The 18909-nt window shown below is 58.4% G+C and overlaps 3 protein-coding genes across 3 annotated transcripts; 1 reads left to right on the forward strand and 2 right to left on the reverse strand.

Moving 5' to 3' along the window:
• Nucleotides 1-1197: 1197 nt before the first annotated feature.
• On the forward strand, nucleotides 1198-2931 carry LOC115916070 (kallikrein-15-like; the record flags this gene model as incomplete). Its single annotated transcript, XM_030969783.1, has 3 exons — nucleotides 1198-1475; nucleotides 1991-2130; nucleotides 2608-2931. Coding segments are annotated over 3 exons (580 nt in total), but the record flags the coding sequence as incomplete, so codon positions are not given.
• Nucleotides 2932-5100: 2169 nt separating this feature from the next.
• LOC115916072 (trypsin-like) lies at nucleotides 5101-12385 on the reverse strand. Its single transcript, XM_030969786.1, has 5 exons — nucleotides 12340-12385; nucleotides 11124-11277; nucleotides 9101-9468; nucleotides 6366-6524; nucleotides 5101-5255 (listed from the first exon to the last, which is right to left on the reverse strand). The coding sequence occupies exons 1-5, from the start codon at nucleotides 12383-12385 to the stop codon at nucleotides 5101-5103; spliced, it is 882 nt and encodes a 293-aa protein (XP_030825646.1).
• A 565-nt stretch (nucleotides 12386-12950) lies between these two features.
• On the reverse strand, nucleotides 12951-18668 carry LOC115916071 (kallikrein-14-like). Its single transcript, XM_030969784.1, has 4 exons — nucleotides 18566-18668; nucleotides 17344-17597; nucleotides 15507-15643; nucleotides 12951-13330 (listed from the first exon to the last, which is right to left on the reverse strand). Exons 1-4 carry the CDS (start codon nucleotides 18640-18642, stop codon nucleotides 13178-13180), a joined length of 621 nt encoding a protein of 206 aa, XP_030825644.1. The 5' UTR covers nucleotides 18643-18668; the 3' UTR covers nucleotides 12951-13177.
• Between the last annotated feature and the right edge of the window lie 241 nt (nucleotides 18669-18909).

Consider the following 18909-nt stretch of genomic DNA (forward strand, 5'->3'; position numbering starts at 1 on the left):
CCCCAGGTGAGCTCACCTGTCCCTCACCTGTCCCATTATAAACCCCATTTACCTGTCCCCAGGTGAGCTCACCTGTCCCCCCACCTGTCCCATTATAAACCCCATTTACCTGTCCCAGGTGAGCTCACCTGTCCCTCACCTGTCCCATTATAAACCCCATTTACCTGCCCCAGGTGAGCTCACCTGTCCCCCACCTGTCCCATTATAAACCCCATTTACCTGTCCCAGGTGAGCTCACCTGTCCCTCACCTGTCCCATTATAAACCCCATTTACCTGTCCCCAGGTGAGCTCACCTGTCCCCCACCTGTCCCATTATAAACCCCATTTACCTGTCCCCAGGTGAGCTCACCTGTCCCTCACCTGTCCCATTCTAAACCCCATTTACCTGTCCCCCACCTGTCCCATTATAAACCCCATTTACCTGTCCCAGGTGAGCTCACCTGTCCCTCACCTGTCCCATTATAAACCCCATTTACCTGTCCCCAGGTGAGCTCACCTGTCCCCCACCTGTCCCATTATAAACCCCATTTACCTGTCCCCAGGTGAGCTCACCTGTCCCTCACCTGTCCCATTATAAACCCCATTTACCTGTCCCCAGGTGAGCTCACCTGTCCCTCACCTGTCCCATTATAAACCCCATTTACCTGTCCCCCACCTGTCCCATTATAAACCCCATTTACCTGTCCCAGGTGAGCTCACCTGTCCCTCACCTGTCCCATTATAAACCCCATTTACCTGCCCCAGGTGAGCTCACCTGTCCCTCACCTGTCCCATTATAAACCCCATTTACCTGTCCCCAGGTGAGCTCACCTGTCCCTCACCTGTCCCATTATAAACCCCATTTACCTGTCCCCCACCTGTCCCATTGTAAACCCCATTTACCTGTCCCCAGGTGAGCTCACCTGTCCCTCACCTGTCCCATTATAAACCCCATTTACCTGTCCCTCACCTGTCCCATTATAAACCCCATTTACCTGTCCCCAGGTGAGCTCACCTGTCCCCCACCTGTCCCAGGTGTATTTACCTGTCCCAGGTGAGCTCACCTGTGCTCACCTGTGCTCACCTTTACCTGCGCTCACCTGTCCCATTATAAAACCCCATTAACCTGTCCCAGGTGTATTTTCCTGTCCCAGGTGTATTTACCTGTCCCAGGTGAGCTCACCTGTGCTCACCTGTGCTCATCTTTACCTGTGCAGCCCGCTGCGGGTCCTGCTGGGCGAGCACAGCCTGAAGGAGCGGGACGGGGCGGAGCAATGCCTCACCTGGGCGCGCGCCTTCGTGCACCCGCGCTACCTGCCCGGCCGCCATGACAGTGACGTCATGCTGCTGCGCCTCAGCGGCCCCGCCCAGCTGAGCCCGCGCGTGCGCCCCGTGCCGCTGCCCCGCAGGTGCCCCCAGGTGGGGGACAGGTGTGTGGTGAGCGGCTGGGGCAGCACCCGCAGCCCGCAAGGTGAGACTCACCTGGGGGGGACAGGTGAGGGGGTGCGGGGGACACACCTGGGGGGACAGGTGAGGGGTGGGAGGGACACACCTGGGGGGACAGGTGAGGGGTGGGGATGAAGAGGAGGGGGTGGGGACACACCTGGGGGACAGGTAAAGGGGGGAGGACACACCTGGGGGACAGGTGAGGTGAGGGGGGAGGGGGTGGGGACACACCTGGGGGACAGGTGAGGTGAGGGGGGGGACAGGTGTGTGGTGAGCGGCTGGGGCAGCACCCGCAGCCCGCAAGGTGAGACGCACCTGGGGGGGACAGGTAAAGGGGGGAGGACGCACCTGGGGGACAGGTGAGGGGTGGGGGCGGGACAGGTGAGGGGGGTGGGGGGATGGGGACACACCTGAGGGACAGGTGAGAGGGGGGACACACCTGGGGGACAGGTGAGACACACCTGGGGGACTCACCTGTCCCTCACCTGTCCTATCCATCTCTGCCTGTCCTCACCTGTCCCATCCATCTCCACCTGTCTCACACCTGTCTCTCACCTGCGCCAGGTGCGTTCCCGGACGTGCTGCAGTGCGGGGAGGTGTTCACCTGGTCCAATGCCGCCTGCGCTCACCTGTACCCAGGTGCCATCACTCCCAACATGCTTTGCGCCGGCGGCCGCGCCGGGGACAGCACCGACTCCTGCCAGGTGCGTGGCCAGGTGTGGCCAGGTGTGGGGGGGGGCACACCTGAGGGAGTGGAGGAGGGGCCAGGTGTGGGGGAGGCACACGTGAGCTACAGCTGAGCGCACCTGAGTACACGTGGGTATACCTGGGATACACCTGGGCACACCTGGGATACACCTGGGTACATCTCAGATACACCTGAGCACACCTGAGATACACCTGAGGGGGGGAGGGGCCAGGTGTGTGTGTGTGTGACTTACCTGGGGGGGGGAAGGGTGGGAACACCTGGGGGGACTCACCTGTACGGGGAAACTCACCTGTATGGGAGGGAGTGGGGCTGGGACTCACCTGTATGAGGGGAATGGGAAATACCTCAAGAGCACCTGGGGGGACTCACCTGTATGGGGGCGAATGGGTGGGAAACACCTGGGGGGACTCACCTGTCCCACCTGTCTCTCACCTGTCCCTCACCTGTCCCACCTGTGTCTCACCTGTCCCAGGGTGACTCCGGGGGCCCGCTGGTGTGTGACGGGTACCTGCAGGGCGTGGTCTCCTGGGGGCTGCAGGTGTGCGGCCAGCAGGGCAAGCCAGGTGTGTACAGCCGGGTCTGCGCCTTCACCACCTGGATCCGCCGCACCATCCGCGCCAACGGCGGCGACTGACGCACCTGGGCGCACCTGAGACACCTGGGAGGCTTCATGGCCTCACCTGTGACACCTGAGAGGCTCCTTGTGACACCTGAGGGGTCACCTGGGGCTCACCTGGAGCACCTGGGGGGCACCTGAGGGGCTCCTTGACCTCACCTGTAACACCTGAGTGGCTCCTTTTAACACCTGAGTGGTTTTTTGACTTCACCTGTAACACCTGGGGGGGGCCCTTGTAATACCTGGGGGGCACCTGGAGCACCTGGGGGGCACCTGAGCACACCTGGGGGAGCTCCTTGTAACACCTGGGGGGCACCTGGGGGGCTCCTTGGCCTCACCTGTGACACCTGGGAGGCTCCTTGTGACACCTGAGGGATCACCTGGGGCTCACCTGGAGCACCTGGGGGGTCACCTGGAGCACTTGGGGGGTACCTGGAGCACCTGGGGGGCACCTGAGGGGCTCCTTGACCTCACCTGTAACACCTGAGTGGCTCCTTTTAATACCTGAGTGTTTTTTTTACTTCACCTGCAACACCTGAGGGGCTCCTCGTAATACCTGGGTGGGGGGTGGGCTGGATGTCACATCAAGACCCCAAAAAACTCTCAAGGAAAAATGAGGAAAAAAGTCAGGAAATGGGAATTTTGAGGGGGAAAAAGGCGGGAAATGTGAGGGGGAAAAACGCGGGAAATGTGAGGGGAAAATGGGAATTTTGAGGGGAAAAGGGCAGCAAAATGAGGGGAAAACGGGAATTTTGAGGGGAAAAGGGCAGCAAAATGAGGGGAAAGACAGGAAAAGGGAGGAAAAAAGGTGGGAAATATGAGGAGGAAATGGTGGGAAACATGAGGGGGAAAATGGAGGGAAAAGTGAGGAAATCATGAGGGGAAAATGATGGAAAACTTGAGGGGAAAACCGAGGGAGATGTGAGGGGGAAAAGGTGAAAAATGGGAAGGTAAAAGGATTGGGAAACGTGAGGGGAAAATGGAGGGAAACGTGAGGGGAAAATGGAGGGAAAAGTGAGGAAAAAATGAGGGGAAAATGATGGAAAAGTTGAGGGAAAACCGAGGGAAATGTGAGGGAAAAGGTGAAAAGGATGGAAAACTTGGGTAAAAAAGGGGATGTGGGGGGAAAGGAGGGAAAATGGGAGGAAAAGGGTTGGGAAATGTGAGGGGAAAATGGCGGGAAACGTGAGGGGAAAATGGAGGGAAAAGTGAGGGGGAAATGGAGGGAAAATGATGGGCAAAAATTGAGGGAAAACCGGAAAATGTGAGGGGAAAAGGAAAAAAATGGGAAGGTAAAAGGATTGGGAAAATGTGAGGGGAAAAGGATGGAAAACGTCAGGGGAAAACAAGGGAAATGTGAGGGAAAATGGAGGAAAGGTGGGGAAAATGGAGGGAAACAGGCAAGAAAATGGGTTGGGGGAAATGTGAGGGGAAAATGAGCGGGAAATGGGGAAATGTGAGGCAAAAATGAAGGGAAAAGTGAGGAGAAAAACTGAGGGAAACGTGAGGAAAATGTGAGGGGAAAAGGATGGAAAACTTCAGGGAAAAACAAGGGAGATGTGAGGGGGAAAAGGTGAAAAATGGGAAGGCAAAAGGGTTGGGAATTGTGAGGGGAAAATGGCGGGAAACGTGAGGGGGAAAAACGAGGGAAACATGAGGGGAAAAACGAGGGAAACGTGAGGGGAGAATTTGAGGGGAAAAGAGTAGGAAATACGAGGATAAAAAGGGTAGGAAATGTGAGGGGAAAAGGTGGAAAATCTGAGGGGAAAGGGGGGAGAAATTTAAGGCAAAAAAGGCTGAAATCTGAGGGGAAAACGTTCGCAGTTTGCTCCCAGTTTGCTCCCAGAGCCACCACTGACCTCACCCCCCTCCCCAGCCAATCAGACAACGCGAAGGGGGCGGAGCCAGATGCACTCTGAGCTCTGATTGGTCTTTATTGCAAAGGGAGGGGTCAGCGGTCACTCATTGGTGTCAGCGGTCACTCGGGGTCACAGGAGGGGTCAGCGGTCACTCATTGGTGTCCATGGTCACTCAGGGTCACAGGAGGGGTCAGGGGTCACTCATTGGTGTCAGCGGTCACTCAGCGTCACATGAGGGGTCAGCGGTCACTTGGGCTATCAGTGGTCATTCCATGGTGTCAGTGGTCACTCAGGGGGTTCAGTGGTCACTCAGGCTGTCCGTGGTCACTCAGGGTCATATGAGGGGTCAGTGGTCACTCAGGGTCACAGGAGGGGTCAGCGGTCACTCATTGGTCTCCATGGGCACTCAGGGTCACAGGAGGGGTCACTGGTCACTCGGGGTCTCACAAGGGGTCACCGGTCACTCCGTGGTGTCCGTGGTCACTCAGGGTCACTCGGGGTCACAGGAGGGGTCAGCGGTCACTCCGGTGACCTCTCGGATCCAGGCCAGGGCGGGCTGGACGCGGGCGTAGACCCCCGGCTGGCCGGGCTGACCACAGGGGTGACCGCCCCAGGACACCGGACTGGCCGGCAGGAGCTGGGCCCCTGGGACACACAGGGACAGGGGCCTTGGGGGTTTGGGGCACCCAGGTGGGGACACAGAGGGGACATGGGGGACATTGGGGGGTTTGGGGAAAAACGGGGGGAAATTGGGAAAAATGGGAGAAATTGGGAAAAATGGGATTGGGGACATTGCGGACATTGAGGGGACATTGGGGACTTTGGGGGGATTGGGGGGATTGGGGGGTTTGGGGAAAAATGGGGGGAAACTGGGAAAAATGGGGAAAATTGGGAAAAAATGGGGGGAAATTGGGGAAATGGGACTGGGGACTTTGGGGACATTGGGGGGACATTGGAGGGATTGGGGAAAAATCGGGGGGAATTGGGTAAATTGGGCTTGGGGACCTTGGGGACATTGGGGGGTTTGGGGAAAAATGGGGGAAATTGGGGAAAATAGGATTGGGGACATTGGGGACATTGGGGACATTGGGGACATCGGGGGTTTGGGGAAAAATGGGCGAAAATTGGGAAAAAATGGGGGGGGAAATTGGGGAAATGGGGCTGGGGACTTTGGGGACATTGGGGGGACATTGGGGACTTTGGGGACATTGGGGAAAAATGGGGAAAATGGGGGGAAATTGGGAAAAATTGGATTGGGGACATTGGGGGGACATTGGGGACATTGGGAAAAATGGGGGAAATTGGGGAAAATGGGCTTGGGGACATTGGGGACTTCGGGGACATTTAGAGGGTTTAGGGACATTTGGGACAGTGGGGACAGGTGACACACAGGTGACACAGGTGACACACAGGTGACACACAGGTGACACACAGGTGACACACAGGTGACACAGGTGACACAGGCAGGTGACACACAGGTGACACACAGGTGACACAGCTAACACAGGTGACACACACAGGTGACACACAGGTGACACACAGGTGACACACAGGTGACACAGCTAACACAGGTGACACACAGGTGACACAGGTGACACACAGCTAACACAGGTGACACAGGTGACACAGGTGACACACAGGTGACACACAGGTGACACACAGGTGACACACAGGTAACACGCAGCTAACACAGGTGACACAGACAGGTGACACAGGTGACACACAGCTAACACAGGTGACACACAGGTGACACACAGGTGCAACCGCGACGCCGCACCTGGCAGGAGTCCTTGCCGCCCTCGGGCACACCTGCGCACAGCATGTCCGCTGTCACCTGCGCCCCGTAGGCCGCGCTGCAGGCGCTGTCCCCGAGCACGGTGACATTGAGGCACTGGGGGACGTCTGGGTACGACTCTGGGGACACAGGGGGACACCTGGGGACAGCTGGGACACACCTGGGGACAGCTGGGACAGCTGGGACACACCTGGGACACACCTGGGGACACCTGGGGACACCTGGGATACACCTGGGATACACCTGGGGACAGCTGGGACACACCTGGGGACACACCTGGGATACACCTGGGGACACACCTGGGGACAGCTGGGGACACCTGGGATACACCTGGGGACAGCTGGGATACACCTGGGGACACACCTGGGACACACCTGGGGACACCTGGGACACACCTGGGACACACCTGGGGACACACCTGGGACACACCTGGGATACACCTGGGGACACCCCTGGGACACACCTGGGATACACCTGGGGACATACCTGGGGACACACCTGGGATACACCTGGGGACACACCTGGGGACACACCTGGGGACAGCTGGGGACACCTGGGACACACCTGGGGACACCTGGGATACACCTGGGATACACCTGGGGACACACCTGGGGACACCTGGGATACACCTGGGGACACACCTGGGATACACCTGGGGACACCTGGGATACACCTGGGGACACACCTGGGATACACCTGGGATACACCTGGGGACACACCTGGGATACACCTGGGGACACCTGGGATACACCTGGGGACACACCTGGGGACACCTGGGACACACCTGGGACACACCTGGGACACACCTGGGACACACCTGGGGACACCTGGGACACACCTGGGGACACACCTGGGGACACACCTGGGACACACCTGGGACACACCTGGGATACACCTGGGGACACCTGGGACACACCTGGGGACACCTGGGGACACACCTGGGGACACACCTGGGACACACCTGGGACACACCTGGGGACACACCTGGGACACACCTGGGGACACACCTGGGATACACCTGGGGACACACCTGGGACACACCTGGGGACACACCTGGGATACACCTGGGACACACCTGGGACACACCTGGGGACACACCTGGGATACACCTGGGACACACCTGGGGACACACCTGGGACACACCTGGGGACACACCTGGGATACACCTGGGATACACCTGGGGACACACCTGGGGACACACCTGGGACACACCTGGGGACACACTGGGACACACCTGGGACACACCTGGGACACACCTGGGGACACCTGGGACACACCTGGGGACACACACCTGGGGACACACCTGGGGACACACCTGGGGACACACCTGGGATACACCTGGGATACACCTGGGGACACACCTGGGACACACCTGGGGACACACCTGGGGACACACCTGGGGACACACCTGGGATACACCTGGGATACACCTGGGGACACACCTGGGGACACACCTGGGATACACCTGGGACACACCTGTGACACACCTGGGGACACACCTGGGATACACCTGGGGACACACCTGGGGACACACCTGGGACACACCTGGGACACACCTGGGGACACACCTGGGACACACCTGGGATACACCTGGGATACACCTGGGACACACCTGGGACACACCTGGGACACACCTGGGGACACCTGGGACACACCTGGGACACACCTGGGACACACCTGGGGACACACCTGGGGACACACCTGGGGACAGCTGGGACACACCTGGGACACACATGGGATACACCTGGGATACACCTGGGGACACACCTGGGACACACCTGGGGACACACCTGGGGACACACCTGGGGACACTGGGACACACCTGGGACACACATGGGATACACCTGGGATACACCTGGGGACACACCTGGGACACACCTGGGGACACACCTGGGGACACACCTGGGACACACCTGGGGACACACCTGGGGACACACCTGGGGACACACCTGGGGACACCTGGGACACACCTGGGGACAGCTGGGGCCCTCCCAGACCACTCCCAGTCACCCCAAACCCCAAACCAGTATAAACCAGTGCTCCCCCAATCCCCTCCCAGTATAAACCAGTCCCTCCCAGTCCCTCCCAGTTTGATCCCAGTTCCCTCCCAGTATAAACCAGTAACTCCCAGTCCCTCCCAATCCCCTCCCAGTCCCTCCCAGTCCTTCCCAGTTCCACCCCAGCCCATCCCAGTACAAACCAGTCCCCTCCCAATCCACTTCCAATCCTCTCCCACTTCCTCCCAGTACAAACCAGTGCCTCCCAGTATAAACCAGTCTCTCCCAGTCTGCTCCCAGTCACTCCCAGTTTGATCCCAGTCCACTCCCAGTCCATCCTAGTCCCTCCCAGTCCCTCCCAGTCCAAACCAGTCCACCCCAGTTTGATCCCAGTCCCTCCCAGTCTCTCCCAATCCCCTCCCAGTATAAACCAGTCTCTCCCAATCCCCTCCCAGTCACTCCCAGTTTGATCCCAGTCCATCCCAGTCCATCCCAGTCCCTCCCAGTCCAAACCAGTTTGATCCCAATCCCCTCCCAGTCACTCCCAGTCGCTCCCAGTTTGATCCCAGTCCCTCCCAGTCTCTCCCAATCCCCTCCCAGTATAAACCAGTTTGATCCCAGTCCCTCCCAGTATAAACCAGTTTGATCCCAGTCGCTCCCAGTCGCTCCCAGTATGACCCAGTATGCCCAGTCCGTACCCTCGGGGCTGCTGGTGCTGCCCCAGCCCATCACGGTGCAGGTGGAGCCGGGGGTGGGCGTGGCCTCGGCCAGGGGGAGGGGCCTCACCCGCGGCCCGCAGGTGAAGGGCGGCTCCACCCTCAGCAGCATCAGGTCGTGGGAGCGGCCGGAATCCTCCAAAAAATCCCCCAAAAAATTCCCAAAAAACTCCTCGGGATTCCCGGGATTCCCGGAAAAATTCCCGGATTTCCCAAAATCGCCGAAATTTGGGGGATTTCCCGCGGCTTTGCCGAAGTCCGGGTGCACCACGAGCTCCACGGCGGCGGCGAACTGCTCGTGGCCGCTCACCTGGGCCAGGCTGTGCTCACCTGCGCGCACCTGCAGGTGGCTGCGAGGGAGATCCCAGTTCGGACCAGTTCAAACCAGTTCAGACCAGTAACCCCCAGTTCAACCAGTAACCCCCAGTTTGACCAGTAACCAAATAAATCCCATTAATCCCAGTTATTCCCCACACCTGAGCTCACCTGTGCTCACCTGGATGAGGCTGGGAGAGCGTTCCCAGTTCAAACCAGTTCATCCCAGTCCATCCCAGTAACCCCCAGTCCACCCCAGTCCATCCCAGTTTAACCAGTAACCAGATAAATCCCAGTAATCCCAGTTATTCCCCTCACCTGTGCTCACCTGGATGAGGCTGGAAAGTCATTCCCAGTTCATCCCAGTCCCCTCCCAGTAACCTCAAACCCCAAACCAGTATAAACCAGTAATGCCAAATCCCCTCCCAGTCCGTCCCAGTCCCTCCCAGTTTGATCCCACTCCCTCCCAATCCCTCCCAGTATAAACCAGTGACCCCAAATCTCCTCTTTACTGCCTCCCAGTCCCTCCCAGTTTGTCCCAGTTTGTCCGGTCCGGACCTGGCCTGGCAGTGGGCGGCGCTCAGCACCCACTGGGGGCTCAGCAGGGCCCCCCCAGTGCCTCCCAGTATAAACCAGTAACCCCAAATCCCCTCTTTACAGCCTCCCAGTCCCTCCCAGTCCCTCCCAGTCCCTCCCAGTTTATCCCAGTTTGTCCCAGTTTGTCCCAGTTTGTCCCATCCGGACCTGGCCGGGCAGTGGGCGGCGCTCAGCACTCACCGGGGGCTCAGCAGGGCCCCCCCAGTGCCTCCCAGTATAAACCAGTAACCCCAAATCCCCTCTTTACCGCCTCCCAGTCCCTCCCAGTTTGATCTCAATCCCCTCCCAGTCCCTCCCAGTTTATCCCAGTTTGTCCCAGTTTGTCCCATCCGGACCTGGCCCGGCAGTGGGCGGCGCTCAGCACCCACTGGGGGCTCAGCAGGGCCCCCCCAGTGCCTCCCAGTATAAACCAGTAACCCCAAATCCCCTCTTTACTGCCTCCCAGTCCCTCCCAGTCCCTCCCAGTCCCTCCCAGTCCCTCCCAGTTTATCCCAGTTTATCCCAGTTTGTCCCATCCGGACCTGGCCCGGCAGTGGGCGGCGCTCAGCACCCACTGGGGGCTCAGCAGGGCCCCCCCAGTGCCTCCCAGTATAAACCAGTAACCCCAAATCCCCTCTTTACCGCCTCCCAGTCCCTCCCAGTTGCTCCCAGTTTGATCTCAATCCCCTCCCAGTCCCTCCCAGTCCCTCCCAGTTTGTCCCAGTTTATCCCAGTTTGTCCCATCCGGACCTGGCCCGGCAGTGGGCAGCGCTCAGCACTCACCGGGGGCTCAGCAGGGCCCCCCCAGTGCCTCCCAGTATAAACCAGTAACCCCAAATCCCCTCTTTACCGCCTCCCAGTCCCTCCCAGTTTGATCTCAATCCCCTCCCAGTCCCTCCCAGTTTGTCCCAGTTTATCCCAGTTTGTCCCATCCGGACCTGGCCCGGCACTGGGCGGCGCTCAGCACCCACTGGGGGCTCAGCAGGGCCCCCCCAGTCCCTCCCAGTATAAACCAGTAACCCCAAATCCCCTCTTTACCGCCTCCCAGTCCCTCCCAGTCCCTCCCAGTCCCTCCCAGTTTATCCCAGTTTGTCCCAGTTTGTCCCATCCGGACCTGGCCCGGCAGTGGGCGGCGCTCAGCACCCACTGGGGGCTCAGCAGGGCCCCCCCGCACACGAACTGGTCGAACTGGAAGAGCCGCACGAGCCCCGCGTGCTCTTTGGGGGGGCACTCGGAGCCCCCCAAAATCCGCCCGGGGTGGGGCCGGCCTGGGGGGAGGGGGTGGGGGAAATCAGAATTCCCAAAATTCCCGAAATTCCCCCCCCCCAAAAAAAATATCCCCGAATTTTCATGAAATACCCCGAATTTCACCCAAAAAATTAAAAAAAAAAAACCCAACCAACCCAGATTTCCCAAAATTCCCCCCCAAAATTCCCACCCAAAAATTCCACCCAAAAATTCCCCCCCCCCGAAAAATTCCAAAATGCCGCCCAAAAATTCCACAAAATTCCCCCCCCCCCCAAAATTACCCGGATTCCACCTGAAAAATCCCGAAGATGCCACCCCAAAATGGCCAAAAAGTTCCCGAAATTCCTCCCGAAAATTTTCCAGAATTCCGCGCCAAAAACTCCGGAAAGTTTCCCCAAATTATCCCCGAAAATTCCCCGAAATTCCACAAACAATTTTTTTAAAAATCTCCCCCGAAATTCCCAAAATTTCCGCCCCAAAAATTCCAGAAAATTCCTCGAATTTCCAAAATAATTCCCCGAAGATTGCCCCCAAAAATTCCTGAATTCCACCCAAAAAATCCTGAAAATTCCACCCCAAAATTCAAGAAAATTTCTGAAACGCCACCCAAAAATTTTTCAAAATTCCACCCAAAAGTTCTGCAAAACTCCCCTAAATTTCCCCAAAATTATCCCAGAGAACTCCCCGAAATTCCAAAAATAATTTTTAAAAATTTAAAAAATATCCCCTCAAATTTCCACCGAAAATCCCCCAAATTTTCCATTAACCCCTTAAAATGCCCCCAAATCCCCCAAACTTTCCCCTAAAATCCCCCAAATTTCCCCCAAACCTCCCCAAGGTTCGCCTAAAATCCCCCAGATTTTCTCCAAAACCCTCAAAATTTCCCCTAAAATCTCCCAATATTCTTTAAAATCCCCCAAAATCCCATCCAAAATCCCCCAAAGTTTTCCATTAACCCCCCAAATCCCCCAAATTTCTCCTAAAATCCCCAGAATTTTCCCCAAAATCCCCAAAATTTTCCCCAAAATGCCCAAATTTCCCCAAAATCCCCCGAATTTCCCCCAAAATCGGGGTCCCCTCACCGGGGGGCAGCAGGAGGAGGAGGAGGATGAGGCCGAGGGGCTCCATGGGGCTTTTTTGGGGGGCTCCGCGTGACCCCGCTAATTAAAGGGGGCCTCGTTAATGATTAATTAACGGCGCGGCCCCTCCCCCACCCCCCGCGGGCGGTGCCGGCGCAGGTGGGGCCTTCCCACCCCTCCCCCACCCCGGGAAAAGCCGATTTTGGGGGGATTTTGGGCGATTTCGGGAGAATTTCGGGAGATTTGGGTGATTCCCTCAAATTCACCCCAAAACTCCCCGCGAATTCGCTCCAAATCTCCCCAAAATTCCCTCAAATTCACCCCAAAATTCCCTTGGAATCTCCCCAAAATTCCCTCAAATTCACCCCAAAATTCCCTTGGAATCTCCCCAAAATTCCCTCAAATTCACCCCAAAATTCCCTCAGAGTCACCCCAAAATTCCATCAGAATCTCCTCAAAAATTTGCTCAAATTCACCCCCAAAATTTCATCAGAATCTCCTCAAAAATTTGCTCAAATTCCCCCCAAAATTTCATCAGAATCTCCCCAAAATCCGACGAATTTCACCCCAAAATCCCAAATTTTGGACCAGAAGAAACCACACAGAGCCCAGAGTCCCCGGCACATCTTTAATGTCCCCTCAGGTGCCACCTCAGGTGTCCTCCATGGTCTCCTGGATCCACCTCAGGTGCCACCTCAGGAGCCCTCTCAGGTGTCCCTCAGGTGTCCTCCATGGTCTCCTGGATCCACCCCAGGTGCCACCTCAGGTGCCACCTCAGGTGTCCTCCATGGCGCGGTGGCCCCACGCCGGGTGCCACCCCAGGAGCCCTCTCGGGTGTCCCTCAGGTGTCCTCCATGGTGTCGTGGATCCAGCGGGCGTAGCGGCACACCTTGGTGTAGACACCTGGGCGCCGCGGCTGCCCGCAGCGCTCCATGCCCCACGAGACGATGCCCTGCAAGGTGCCCTCGCACACCAGGGGCCCGCCGGAGTCGCCCTGAGGGGACAGCGGCACACGGTCACCACCAGGAGACCAGCCTGGTGACCACCGGGGCTGCGGGAGAACTTCGGGGTCAACCCAGACCTCCTTGGAATGGTCAAGCCCTTGGTGGACCCCGTTGGGTTGGGTCAACTGACCCCTCATTGGGTTTGGTGACCCCTTGGTGGATCTCATTGGGTTTGGTGACCCCTTGGTGGACCTTGCTGGGTTTGGTGACCTCATTGGGTTTGGTGACCCCTTGGTGGATCTCATTGGGTTTGGTGACCCCTTGGTGGACCTTGCTGTGTTTGGTGACCTCATTGGGTTTGGTGACCCCTTGGTGGACCTTGCTGGGTTTGGTGACATTGTTGGGTTTGGTGACCCCTTGGGTTGGTCAAACTCTTGGTGGACCTCGTTGGGTTTGGTGACCTCATTGGGTTTGGTGACCCCTTGATGGACCTCATTGGGTTTGGTGACCCCTTGGTGGACCTCATTGGGTTTGGTGACCCCTTGGTGGACCTTGCTGGGTTTGGTGACCTTGGTGGGTTTGGTGACCTCATGGGTTGGTCAAACTCTTGGTGGACCTCATTGGGTTTGGTGACCTCATTGGGTTTGGTGACCCCTTGGTGGACCTCGTTGGGTTGAGAGACCTCATTGGGTTTGGTGACCCCTTGATGGACCTTGCTGGGTTTGGTGACATTGTTGGGTTTGGTGACCCCTTGGGTTGGTCAAACTCTTGGTGGACCTCGTTGGGTTTGGTGACCTCATTGGGTTTGGTGACCCCATGGGTTGGCCAAACCCTTGGTGGATCTCGTTGGGTTTGGTCAACCAAGCCCTTGTTGGGTTTGGTGACCCCTTGATGGACCTCGTTGGGTTTGGTGACCCCATGGACTGGTCGAACCCTTGGTGGACCTCGTTGGGTTTGGGGACCTCATTGGGTTGGGTCACCCAAGCTCTCCTTGGCTTGGTCAAACCCTTGGTGGACCTTGTTGGGTTTGAAGGCCCCAGGTTCTCCTGCACCTCTGACCCCTCCCAGGTGTCCCCAGGGGTGTCCCAGGTGTCCCCAGATGTCCCCAGCTGTCCCCAGCTGTCCCCAGGTGTCCCCAGGTGTGCCCAGGTGTATTTTAGGTGCCCAGGTGTGCCCAGGTGTGCCCAGGTGTTACCTGGCAGGAGTTCTGCCCCCCCTGCAGGTGTCCCTGGGTGTGCCCAGGTGTGCTCAGGTGTGCCCAGATGTGCCCAGGTGTGCCCAGGTGTATTTTAGGTGCCCAGGTGTGCCCAGGTGTGCCCAAGTGTCCCCAGGTATATCTGAGATGTCCCCAGGTGTATCTGAGATGTCCCCAGGTGTGCCCAGGTGCCCCAGGTGCGTTACCTGGCAGGAGTCCTGCCCCCCCTGCAGGTGTCCCCAGGTGTGCCCAGGTGTATTTTAGGTGCCCAGGTGTGCCCAGGTGTGCCCAGGTGCCCCCAGGTGCGTTACCTGGCAGGAGTCCTGCCCCCCCTGCAGGTGTCCCCAGGTGTGCCCAGGTGTGCTCAGGTGTGCCCAGGTGTGCCCAGGTGTATCTCAGGTGTCCCCAGGTGTGCCCAGGTGTGCCCAGGTGTATTTTAGGTGCCCAGGTGTGCCCAGGTGCCCCCAGGTGCCCCAGGTGCCCCAGGTGCGTTACCTGGCAGGAGTCCTGCCCCCCCTGCAGGTGTCCCCAGGTGTGCCCAGGTGCCCCAGGTGCCCCCAGGTGTGCCCAGGTGTGCCCAGGTGCCCCCAGGTGTGCCCAGGTGTGCCCAGGTGCCCCAGGTGCCCCCAGGTGCCCCAGGTGCGTTACCTGGCAGGAGTCCTGCCCCCCCTGCAGGTGTCCCCAGGTGTGCCCAGGTGTATTTTAGGTGCCCAGGTGTGCCCAGGTGTGCCCAGGTGCCCCCAGGTGCCCCCAGATGTGCCCAGGTGCCCCAGGTGCGTTACCTGGCAGGAGTCCTGCCCCCCCTGCAGGTGTCCCCAGGTGTGCCCAGGTGTGCCCAGGTGCCCCAGGTGCCCCCAGGTGTATCTCAGGTGTCCCCAGGTGTGCCCAGGTGTGCCCAGGTGCCCCAGGTGTGCCCAGGTGCCCCAGGTGCGTTACCTGGCAGGAGTCCTGCCCCCCCTGCAGGTGTCCCCAGGTGTGCCCAGGTGTGCCCAGGTGCCCCAGGTGCCCCCAGGTGTGCCCAGGTGCGTTACCTGGCAGGAGTCCTGCCCCCCCTGCAGGTGTCCGGCGCAGATCATGTTGTCGGTGATGGAGCCGGGGTAGAAACGGCGACACTCGGCCGGGGAGAAGAGCGTGACATTGACACACTGCAGGACTTCCGGGTACGTCACTGCGGACAGAGTGACCACTGAGTGACCCCTGAGTGACCATCACTGAGTGACCATCACTGACCATCACTGAGTGACCATCACTGAGTGACCACTGAGTGACCATCACTGAGTGACCATCACTGAGTGACCATCAGGGGAATCACCAGAGTGACCACTGAGTGACCAGGAATGGCCGGGGAGAAGAGCGTGACATTGACACACTGCAGGACCTCGGGGTACGTCACTGTGGGGACAGAGTGACCACTGAGTGACCATCGCAGTGACCATGAGTGACCCCTGAGTGACCATCACTGAGTGACCATCAGGGATCACCAGAGTGACCACTGAGTGACCAGGAATGGCCGGGGAGAAGAGCGTGACATTGACACACTGCAGGACCTCCGGGTAGGTCACTGTGGGACAGAGTGACCACTGAGTGACCACCACTGAGTGACCACTGAGTGACCATCACAGTGACCATCACAGTGACCATCATGGGGACCACTGAGTGACCATCACTGAGTGACCACTGAGTGACCATCACAGTGACCATCACGAGTGACCATCACTGAGTGACCACTGAGTGACCATCACTGAGTGACATTGAGCACCATCACCTGAGTGACCATCACTGAGTGACCATGAGTGACATTGACACACTGCAGGACCTCGGGGTACGTCACTGTGGGACACAGAGTGACCTCTGAGTGACCACTGAGTGACCATCATGGGGACCACTGAGTGACCACTGAGTGACCACTGAGTGACCATCACTGAGTGACCATCACTGAGTGACCACTGAGTGACCATCATGGGGACCACTGAGTGACCACTGAGTGACCACTGAGTGACCATCACTGAGTGACCATCACTGAGTGACCACTGAGTGACCATCATGGGGACCACTGAGTGACCACTGAGTGACCACTGAGTGACCATCACTGAGTGACCATCACTGAGTGACCACTGAGTGACCACTGAGTGACCTCTGAGTGACCATCACTGAGTGACATTGACACACTGCAGAACCTCAGGGTACGTCACTGCGGACAGAGTGACCACTGAGTGACCATCACTGAGTGACCACTGAGTGACCACTGAGTGACCTCTGAGTGACCATCACTGAGTGACCATCACTGAGTGACATTGACACACTGCAGGCCCTCGGGGTACGTCACTGTGGGACACAGATTGACCACTGAGTGACCACTGAGTGACCACTGAGTGACATTGACACGCTGCAGGACCTCAGGATAGGTCACTGTGGGACACAGAGTGACCACTGAGTGACCACTGAGTGACCATCACTGAGTGACCGCTGAGTGACCATCACACTGACCATCATGGGGATCGCCTGAGTGACCATCGAGTGACCACTGAGTGACCACTGAGTGACCAACAGGGTTCTGAAGCGACCAGGAATGGGCCCAGGTGACCACCAGAGGTCCAAAGCGACCACCAGTGTGACCACCAGGGTGACCACCAGAGTGACCACCAGAGTGACCAGCAGAGGACCCAGGTGACCATGAGATGACCACGAGGACACCCAAATGACCATGAGATGACCACGAGGAGCCCCAAACCCCATCCAGATGCCACCTGGGCCATGTCCCATCAGCACCCCCAAACCCCCAGATGCCACCAGGGCCATGTCCCATCAGCACGAGGAGCCCCAAACCCCCCCAGATGCCACCTGGTCCCCGTCCCCTCCTTCAGGTACCTTCAGGTGAGGTGGTGGCCCCCCATCCCGAGGTGATGCAGGTGGTGCCGGGCTGGGGCAGGCACGAGGCCACCGGGATGGGCCGGACGCGGTCGGAGATGGAGGCGGGGGACAGCAGCTTGAGGAGCATGATGTCGTTGTCCTTGGTGGACGGGTCGTAGCCCGGGTGGGCCACCATGCGGGCCACCATGCGGCGCTGCTCGCCCGCCTCGCGCGCGTACAGGCGGTGCTTGCCCAGGGACACCGTGGTCACCCTGGCGGGACAGGAACAAGGTGAGGGACACCTGGGGAAGGTCTGGGGAACACCTGAGGAACATCTGAGGGACATGGGGAACATCTCAGGAACATCTGAGGGACATGGGGAATACATGGAGGGGACCAGGAGGGGGGAGGAACATCTGAGGAACATCTGAGGGACATGGGGAATACATGGAGGGGACAGGAAGGGTGAGGAACACCTGAGGAACATCTCAGGAACATCTAGAAACACCTGAGGAACATCTGAGGGACATGGGGAACACGTGGACAGGACAGGGACAGGTGAGGAACATCTGAGGAACATCTGAGGAACATCTCAGGAACACCTGAGGGACACGGGGAATACATGGAGGGGACAGGAAGGGTGAGGAACACCTGAGGAACACCTGAGGAACATCTCAGGAACATCTCAGGAACATCTAAGGAACATCTCAGGAACATCTGAGGGACATGGGGAATACATGGAGGGGACAGGAACATCTGAGGAACATCTGAGGAACATGGGGGACATGGGGAACACGTGGAGAGGATGGGGACGGGTGAGGAACACCTGGGGAACATCTGAGGAACATCTCAGGAACATCTGAGGAACATCTCAGGAACACCTAGAAACACCTGAGGAACATCCGAGGGACATGGGGAACACGTGGACAGGACAGGGACGGGTGAGGAACACCTGGGAAACATCTCAGGAACATCTCAGGAACACCTGAGGGACATGGGGAATACATGGAGGGGACAGGAAGGGTGAGGAACACCTGAGGAACACCTGAGGAACACCTGAGGAACACCTGAGGGACATCTGAGGGACATGAGGGACACATGGAGGGGACAGGGACAGGTCTCCCCAGGTGTGTGTCCCCAGCTGTCCCCAGGTGTCCCCAGGTGTGCCAGGTGTCCCCAGGTGTGTCCTTACCCAGGTGTGTCCCCAGGTGTCCCCAGGTGTCCCCAGGTGTGTCCTTACCCAGGTGTGGTGCAGTGCGCCGCTGTCACCACCCATCTCGGCGCCACCAGGACTCCCCCGCAGTACAGTTTGTACATGTCCAGCACGGCCACCTGCCAGGGCTGGGAGTGTATGTGGAGGCGCAGGACTGCCACCTGTCAGTGTACTGTGCACCTGAGGTACCTGTCACCTGTCACCTGGGTCACTGTGGGGACATGGAACACCTGTCAGTGTCACCTGTGCCACCTGTGTCACTGTGGGGACATGGAACAGACACCTGTCAGTGTCACCTGTGCCACCTGTGTCACTGTGGGGACATGGAACACCTGTCAGTGTCACCTGTGTCACCTGTGTCACTGTGGGGA

The sequence above is a fragment of the Camarhynchus parvulus genome, unplaced genomic scaffold, assembly GCF_901933205.1.
Source record: "Camarhynchus parvulus unplaced genomic scaffold, STF_HiC, whole genome shotgun sequence".
NCBI classification, from domain to species: domain Eukaryota; kingdom Metazoa; phylum Chordata; class Aves; order Passeriformes; family Thraupidae; genus Camarhynchus; species Camarhynchus parvulus.

Excerpts from the sequence above, each read along its gene's own strand:
- LOC115916072 (XM_030969786.1), bottom strand. The coding sequence starts at position 12,385 with ATGGAGCCCCTCGGCCTCATCCTCCTCCTCCTCCTGCTGCCCCCCG. Across the intron at positions 9,469-11,123 it reads GCCGCCCACTGCCGGGCCAG|CCACCTGCAGGTGCGCGCAG; the intron begins GTCCGGATGGGA and ends TCTCCCTCGCAG. Across the intron at positions 5,256-6,365 it reads GCGGCGTCGCGGTTGCACCT|GGGCCCAGCTCCTGCCGGCC; the intron begins GTGTGTCACCTG and ends TGTGTGTCCCAG.
- LOC115916071 (XM_030969784.1), bottom strand. The coding sequence starts at position 18,642 with ATGTACAAACTGTACTGCGGGGGAGTCCTGGTGGCGCCGAGATGGGTG. Across the intron at positions 15,644-17,343 it reads GGCCACCACCTCACCTGAAG|TGACGTACCCGGAAGTCCTG; the intron begins GTACCTGAAGGA and ends CTCTGTCCGCAG. Across the intron at positions 13,331-15,506 it reads GGGGGCAGGACTCCTGCCAG|GGCGACTCCGGCGGGCCCCT; the intron begins GTAACGCACCTG and ends CTGTCCCCTCAG.